At 39.7% G+C, this 8,086-nt stretch overlaps 1 protein-coding gene across 3 annotated transcripts; it reads left to right on the top strand.

The window, feature by feature from the left end:
• The first annotated feature begins 858 nt into the window (after positions 1 to 858).
• cltrn (collectrin, amino acid transport regulator) lies at positions 859 to 7,644 on the top strand. Of its 3 annotated transcripts, XM_086283910.1 has the most exons (6): positions 874 to 1,450; positions 1,896 to 1,954; positions 4,148 to 4,233; positions 4,357 to 4,470; positions 6,823 to 7,017; positions 7,105 to 7,644. In XM_086283910.1, the coding sequence occupies exons 1-6, from the start codon at positions 1,384 to 1,386 to the stop codon at positions 7,232 to 7,234; spliced, it is 651 nt and encodes a 216-aa protein (XP_086140036.1). In that variant the 5' UTR covers positions 874 to 1,383; the 3' UTR covers positions 7,235 to 7,644. The 3 variants fall into 3 exon arrangements, with proteins under 3 accessions (XP_086140037.1, XP_086140038.1, XP_086140036.1); XM_086283911.1 differs by lacking the exon at positions 4,357 to 4,470 and having other exon boundaries at positions 859 to 1,450; XM_086283912.1 differs by lacking the exon at positions 1,896 to 1,954 and having other exon boundaries at positions 861 to 1,450.
• Positions 7,645 to 8,086: the final 442 nt, after the last annotated feature.

Genomic DNA, 8,086 nt, shown 5'->3' with positions numbered 1-8,086 from the left:
CTTTGCAAAGATCACGGCTCCTCGAGATAGTTTAATACCTGTGGCTGGGTGAGGGGATTTTGTAAATGCTGTGCAAGGATTTATAAGTGGGGCTCAGGGTTCCAGGCTTAAACAACAACAACAACAACTGTACTACAACTACACCCTGTGTGTTGCACTATTTGCTCTTCTTCTAAATTCCTCTGTTAGTTTCACCTTTAATGTTTTAATGTTGTTTTCTTTTAAAATGAAAGGTAACAGTTTACATATCATATCATATCATATCGTATATGTAAAAATAAAAATATGGCACTGGAAAAAATGATAAGAGATCCACTTCTATTAATTAGTAGATGCTATATTCTGTTAGGATGCCTGGGTCGTTGACCCAGGGGTTTTGAGTTTATTATATTATTTATACTTTCTAGTCTTTGGTTTCTTTGAGTTCTGTCTTATAGTTTATGTCTCTGTCTTCTCTAGCTGCTCTGTCTCCCCTGTCAGCTGTATCCCCTTGTCTAGTTCGCGTCTCTGTGTATCCTTAGTTCCTATATCCCCGTGTCCAGTCAGTGTCTGTGTCTGCCCTGGTCCCACGTCTCTGTTCCCTCTGTTGCCGTGCGTGCGAGTCTGTGTCTTTGTTCAGTCTGTGTTATGTGTTTCCTGTTTTACTTTGAAAGTCCATGTCTGATGTTAATGTGTCTGGTTTTGCTTCCCCTTGTCTCGTTAGGCGTGATTTGCCCCAGCTGTGTTTCCCTCCTGTTACCCATTCCCTGATTGCTCCCTCTGTGTATTTAAGCCCTGTGTTTCTCTGTGTCCGTGTTGCGATCTACCGGTTACTTTGCTGTGTGTTTTGTCAATCCGCTGGTGTTAGTTTATTTTTGAGTTTTTCCAGTTATGTTATGTTTGCGTTCAGCATTAAAGCTGTTTTGGTTTAAGTTCTGTCTCCGGAGTCTGCACCTTGGGTCCTATCCCTGTCCGCACACAGCCGACACCTAACATATTCTTTCCCAGGCTGTTTCTGTTTCTAGGGGTCACTACTTATTATACCATTTTAAGTGGCTGTAACTTGGAAGTTCACACACTGTGCTATACTAGGTAAATAGAAACAGACTGGGCCGTTCTGTTCTCCTCTGGGAGGTCTGCCTCTATCACATTAGACCTATCTGGCTCCTTTGGAAAGCATGAACAAACAGCGCCCACTTGACTGTTTCCATGCAGTGCAGCGCAGTGACAGCCATTGTTTTTTACAGAGAGGACAGATTAGTTCAGGTGTGTCTTGGCTTAACCATTAAACCCAGGCTTTATCCAGTTAAATCCTCTGCCGACCTCTTTAGATCGGTGAATGCTGGGACCTTTGCCTGAGCTTTTACAGCATTGTGCTATTCTGCTTTTTGTTTTCTGGGAAAAATGTTGGAAAAGATCTTGCTCCTGCTCAGTTTGTCACTTTCTGTGGCAGAAGGGCTCTGTAAACCAGGTAAGGCTCTTAAAATGTAACCTTTGGTCAAATATTGTGTGTTCACATTTTAAAAAAAAATACATAAATTCATTAATATGAGTAAACACAGGCTTTGTGTACAGGAGTTTTATCCCTTCTTAGCCCAGAAGTGAGTGTGGAATGCAGCTTCTAATCTATTTACTGGAACAAAGTCAGATTAGACACATAACTTAGCATTTACCTCACAACAAGGGTTTCATTCATTCCATCGTGATTGTAGACTTGAACAATGATCCTAAAATTGCTAATCTACAACCAAACTATGAGGAAATAGCTGAGAGAGACTAAATTTGACGCTGCTGCTCTTGGGATTCAGTCTATCAGCACAAGAAAGATAAACTGCAGCAGCTACACTTCTCATCTAAAGCCTAGCACAGCAATTCATGGCACGCAGAGGACATTTCAGTCTGTTTTATCTTTATAGGTGTTGGAGAAGCCTACAAAGTTCGATTCAGCATCAAAACCGCACTGGGAGATCAAGCTGTATGTATATATTTAAATATTCCTCCACATCCTCAGATCGCTCTTCTTGCCATAAACAGCTCTGACTTCATAATATTAAAAACAGGAATGCAATCCCGTTCCCTAAAAAATTTGAATGTTTTGTGAATTATAAATAAAGAAAGTAATGATTTCCAACCTATATTTACAAAGAAAATGTGGTGGAACTGAGAAATGTGATCATTCATGTCCAGCATTACAATCAGTTGAAGTTCCAGGTGCAACAATAGACCAGAAAAGTTGTGTAATGCTAAAAAAAACCAAAAAAACAAGCAATACACCCCCAAACACCTGCTTTGGACACATCTTAGTAATTAGATAAACAGGATTACGTTTAAAAAAAAAAAAAACCATGCTAGGCAGGGTAAGTCTTTCGACACAGGGAGAATTTCAATACTCTGGCACAGATTTGTGGAACAAAGAGGAAACAGAGAGAATTTTAATCTTCTACAGTACACTGATCATAGATAATATCATTAATGTTTCAGAGAATCCAGCAAAATCTCTGTACGCAAGAGAAAAGGGCTGCAAATCACTGCTGAATGGCTGTCATGCCCTCAGAGAACACTTTAATATAAATCAGACATGAATCTGGAGTGAACATCACCACATGGGCTCAGGAATACTTTTGAAAGTTCAAAGTGTACCATGCAAATAAAAAATACATGCAGAAACAAGATCCAGAGATGCTGCTGTCTCCGTTTATGCAGCTCATTCAAAAGAGATTGAGACAAAGAGGAAAAACCTCCTGAACAGCTTTCCTCTTTAAGATCTGTGATGGCCCTGAGTGCTTTTGTGAAGATACCATGGGCAACTTGCAAATCTTTAAAGGCACCGTTGAAACTCAATGATGCACTCACTAGCCACTTTATTAGGACCTGTTTCTATCTGCCTTAATCCTTTATCTCAACAAAGCGGCGAAAACATTTCTTCAGAGTTTTATGCAGCGACTGCAAATTTTGTACGCACATCCATTATGTGAATCTCCCTTTGCACATTCCAAAGGTGTCTGTTGGGCATTTAAATCAACTGTGTTGGATCAAGGACACATCTAAAACCTGCAGGACACCGGCCCTCAAGGCCTGGAGTTGGACACCCCTGATTTAGACCAAATTCTGACCTTATTAATCCTCATCTTTCTAATCTTCTATTGTCCAGTTTCCTGCTCTTAGCTGACAGGAGTGCTTCCCGGTGTGGTCTTCTGCTTTCTGCTTCAAGATTTGGTGTGCTATGCGTCGAGAGATCATCTTCTGTGTGGTTGTAACTAGCAGTTATGAGTTGCTTTTGCCTTCTTGTTAACTCAAAGCAGTCTGGTCATTGTTCTCTGACCCTTTGCATCAACAAGGCATTTTCACATAGAGAACTGCTGCTTACTGGATATTTTCTCTCTGTTTTCTGGACTGTTTTTTTTGTTACAGATGGTTGTGTGCGAACATCTAAGCAAATCAGAAATTCCTGAAATACCGTACTCAGAACCCGGACGTGTGGCATTAAAAGCCGCTGACATGCATGCTTGCATGTGGTTGGACAATTAGATATGTATGCTGATGAGCAGTTAAACAGATGTACCTAATAAGGTGGTCACGATTGCATACGTAGATTTTAAAATTGAAAGTCTTGCTTATTTCAGCAAGAACACATCGCACATTCGTTGGGTACTGCAGCAGATAAAATCGAGAATCGAGAGATTAATTAAACGTCTGTTCAGACCTGTTAGGCATTATAACCGTTCTGCACATTATGAGGGAACAAATATGACAGAGGAGGCCTCAAATATCTGCAGGGACACAGCAGCAGTAAGTGTTGGGAAATTTCCAAATACTTACAGAGGGAGTAGAAATGCTACTTTTCCAATTTAAATGCAACTTGCTGATGGTATGAAGTTTAAGACACACACACACACACACACACACACACACACACACACACACACACACACACACACACACACACACCCACACACCAATATTAACTAATTTCCAAATCATTAACTTCTGCTTTTATTAATATTTTACACGCCATCATTTTAGAGTCATGGTTACAATCAAGTGCTTAATATTATCCAGAATTCTCTTAAAGTGCATGTGACTGCTTAATATGAGGCCAAGGTCCATGTGGCGAACAGTTAACCTTTGCTGAAAAACAGTCCCTAATCTGATGTTGCTGATTTTGCAGTATCCCTGGAACAAAAATGAAATGTTCCTTTTCCGGGCCGCTCTGGCTTTTGCCATGAGGGATTTCACTAACGGAGAAGAATTTGGGTAAGACTGTTTTTGTGTCATCTGTTCTTAAACAGTTGTAAAAACATAATAGAACATCTCTTAACACGATAGGTGACTCACATTTTATAACTTCGCTTTCATTGTCTTGTAAAACTTCACCAGGGTTTCAGACATCCATCCGTGTAACGAGACTCAGAGAGTGTCCTTCTGGTTTGTGGTGACGAGGCCGAACACCATGGATCTTGTTGATAAAGGAACTGTGGAGATGGCTATAAAGTAATCACATGCTACAGTTTTAGTTATTGGTACTATTATTGTTATATTTTCTTCTTAGCTGGATGTAAATAATGGATGTTAAAGTATTTTTCTTAAACATTTATTACCCATTTTATCATTTCCTAGAAAATTCTAAAATGACTAATAACTAATGGGTTTTCCAAATAAATATGAATGGGGGCGTAATTATGTTCCCAATGAATGTTTGGCTCACATATGGTGCGAAAGTGCAGCTTTCTAGATTATGTAGCGCAGGAACAGGTGTGTCGTGACATTTTTTATATTTTGCTTTAACACGTGTGCCTGTGTCATGGCTTTTGGTTACTCTCTCACACAAGATTTGCCACTGCCAGAGGTTTGTTTTCTTTTGAACAAGGCTTCAAAGCTCCAACCTAAACCATAAACCACAAACCTGATCACTAACCTTAACACTTCAAACACTTTGCTTTCAAACACCATCTATTTTATGTATGCATGCATGAGCAGGTTTACCCTGGGTTATGCAGTGTGGCCATAGAAACTAAGTCGATCCCTTTTATTTTTATGAAGTAACAGGTTATTTTTGTACTTAAGTGAACATAATTTCCCTCATGTGGGTAATGAGCATTCTCATTTAAACATTTCCATCCGTCCATCACACTTTTCTGGTCACCAGTCCATTACAGGGGAAACAGAGAGAGACGGCTGTTCATGCACAACCAGCCTCAACCAGCCATTAACATCCACTATTTTAATGGATCACAATAACTGATACAGAAAGCAGTAGAATTTATTTAAAAAGCGAACAAATATTTTTAGTAACCCCCCCAAAAAGCGCCAAACAAATCCTCTGTTTCTACTGTAAATGCATGTGTTATGTAGAGCAGCATAACTTAAGGCAGGTGCTCTTCACCATTTTTGTGTTTTTAACATTTACGGTTAGCATTTATGAAGCTCAAATTTTGTATGGGACTTTGCACTGAACCACTACTCCTTTGTACTGGGACGAGTCACTTCATAAATGTTTGGTCAACTAGCGTGTTTATTTCCAGCTGGCATCTTATCTTTGGAGGTTTTCCAGGCTCATATCTAGGAGGAGACTCACAGGCAGACTTTGGAATCACAGATTTCCCAAGATTCTGGCACAAATTCACCAGCTTGTAGAATTTATGTGGGAAGTCAGGGTATTTTGAAGCTTTTTTTCCTGTACAGGAACGATAAGGTCAGCTAATTAAAAAAAAAAGTTTTAAAATTGTAGTTTGAATTCAAACTACAGCCAATGTTTTTATACAGTTTAATACCTGTAAGAATGCATTGATTACTATTTCTGATCCTCGGCAGCCTTGGCCCACTTCAGTAGCTTCTGTGTCCAGCTTGTACAGCAGGTCCTGCAGAGGAACTGGCCAACTGCAAACTAACTTAATGGGTTCGCAGTGTGTATACCACTCACTGTTGAGGCACTGCTGTGTTAACTTGGCATACTTTCACCACCTCCTCTTGTCTGCCTCCTTAATGCATTCGTTTCAGGGGATGCTAAGTTCTAAGACGACAAACTGGTTTCAAAGCTTCCAAAAAACAGTTCCAGCCCCAGGTCAACCTAAAAGTTAAAAACAGTTTTATCACTCATGATAAAAAATGCTTTTGTGTGTGACTCATCAGTTTTAAGAAGTACTTAGAGATCCCCTGGAGGATGTACTGTACTGAGAAATGACCCTGACCGGAGGAAAGAGTTTAAAATCGGCTACATTTAAGCATTACTGAAACACTGTTGCATGAACACGTGGAGCAAAAGTGTGACTTTAACGTCCGCATACTTGTGTTTTTGACACAAAGTTGCAAATCTTTAAGTATTTGGCCAATGAAACACTTTGTGATTTTTGTCTCTGCGCACCACTACAGTGGATTTTATCTGGATATGATAAAAATGCAGCTTTAATTAAAGCTGCATTAACCTCAATTGCAGCCACTTTTATGTATTTTCAGAGAAATTGGACAACTGACTGTCAAGTAGTTGAGAAATAACTTGCATTTTGTGGCCTTAATGCTCAACATGACGTCCAAATAAATCCATCAGGGAGAGATTCATTAAAAAGAATGAATGCACAGACCAGCTCAGCAACACTAAAAGACCCTAAAGACCACAGAAGATAACTGATGAAGTGCATGATAACAGAATTGTTTCTAAAGTTAAGAAAATGTTTGGACAACCAGAACGATGGGAAGAGAAAAGTATTTCTAGATCTACTGGATTTAATCAACTTAGGTGGTGTAAAGAGGCAAAACTGTAAAAACTGTGTTGCTGTCCAGAGTCAGTGCAGTTTTGCCTTTTCCAGAATAATCCCCTTAAATGAAATCTTTTCTTTTGTCCAATAGAAAATCGAGAAATCGAATCAACGGTGCTTTTCTGCTAACAGATAAAACTCTGGAGTTCGTTGGCATCTATCCCACTCTGGCAGCACCGGTCTCCCCTGACACCCCTCCGTGGCTCATTGTCTTCGGGGTGGTCATGGGTGCAGTTAGCGTCGGCATCATCGCCCTGCTTGTGTATCCTCTGGTCCAAAGAAAACTGTGAGCAGATGACTGTGGATGTATTTAATTTAGCTTTTTGAAAATATGATAACTGAGCTTCATTTGATCTGCTCATTCTTTTTGTAGGAAGAAAAACATGGATGCAGATGACGAGGACAGCGACGAAGAGACAGGGGTGAAAACGGCTGAAAACGGTGCAAATGACGGTATTTATAACTCGACGTTCTCGGACGATGAGCGATTCACGCAGATGTAAAGTGCTCTTATAAAAAAACTGCCGTGCCACAGTGTGAAAAATTATGTGATTTTCTTTAAAGTTTCTAATGTAATTCATTTCAGTTTTGACATGTTAATTTGCTGGGCCTTTCAATACAATAATCACAGGCTGCCTTAAACAAATCCAGTGTTTCACACTATTTAACTGCCGTTTTACAAATAAATGTGTTTTTTCCCCTCAACCAAAGTGTTGAAGGATGATTTATCAAAGATCTCTGTATGACGGGTTGTGTTAAGATATTTTGCCAAAGTGGGGTCTATATACTAACCATTTACAACCAGTCAAATGGTCCCATTTATGAAGAAGGCTCATTCCTACCTTTGTAAGTCTAGGAGGCCTGGCTTTATGATTACCTTTGAAGGAATTCAATAAAATCCTCTGTTAAACCACTCATGGTTCCTTATCTGCACTCTGTGTTGGTACAAAGTTTCAAGATTATGTGTGAACAGGTGTTTAAACTGCAATGTTTGACTTGCTGTATTCTGCCTCCCTGCAGGGCATTTCCCTCAAATGATTTAACACCGGTGACCTTTCACAGGTAGTAAACTGTTACCAGTAATTCTGGTAAAGAGTCTGGTCATATTACTGGTATTTCCGAGTAACATAAAAGACATTATTAAAGACGATGTGACACTCTATAGATTTTTCTTCAGAGTTCTGTAAAGATGTTGAATATCCCACCCCTCTCACCAAAGAGCCAATCAACAGCTAAACCTAGAAACATACGAGCCAATCACGATGCAGCATTGACTCAGTAGCGCTTGACAGCTCTGTGCTGGCAGGTAAATCCACTTGTTAATGAAATTGTAGCTTGTATGCAGCTGCATTCGT

This window comes from Aulonocara sp. 'chitande type north' Nkhata Bay, linkage group LG23 (genome assembly GCF_057382095.1).
Source record: "Aulonocara sp. 'chitande type north' Nkhata Bay isolate Kocher_YH1m ecotype deep benthic linkage group LG23, A_spYH_male_GT1.1, whole genome shotgun sequence".
Taxonomy (NCBI): domain Eukaryota; kingdom Metazoa; phylum Chordata; class Actinopteri; order Cichliformes; family Cichlidae; genus Aulonocara; species Aulonocara sp. 'chitande type north' Nkhata Bay.
The sequence above is the reverse complement of the archived record's forward strand: the minus strand, read 5'-3'. Positions and strand labels throughout refer to the sequence as shown.

Coding starts and splice junctions, on each gene's coding strand:
- cltrn (XM_086283912.1), top strand. CDS start 1,319: ATGCTGGGACCTTTGCCTGAGCTTTTACAGCATTGTGCTATTCTGCTT. Junction 4,471..6,822: donor ACTGTGGAGATGGCTATAAA/GTAATCACATGC, acceptor TTTGTCCAATAG/AAAATCGAGAAATCGAATCA. Junction 7,018..7,104: donor CCTCTGGTCCAAAGAAAACT/GTGAGCAGATGA, acceptor TTCTTTTTGTAG/GAAGAAAAACATGGATGCAG.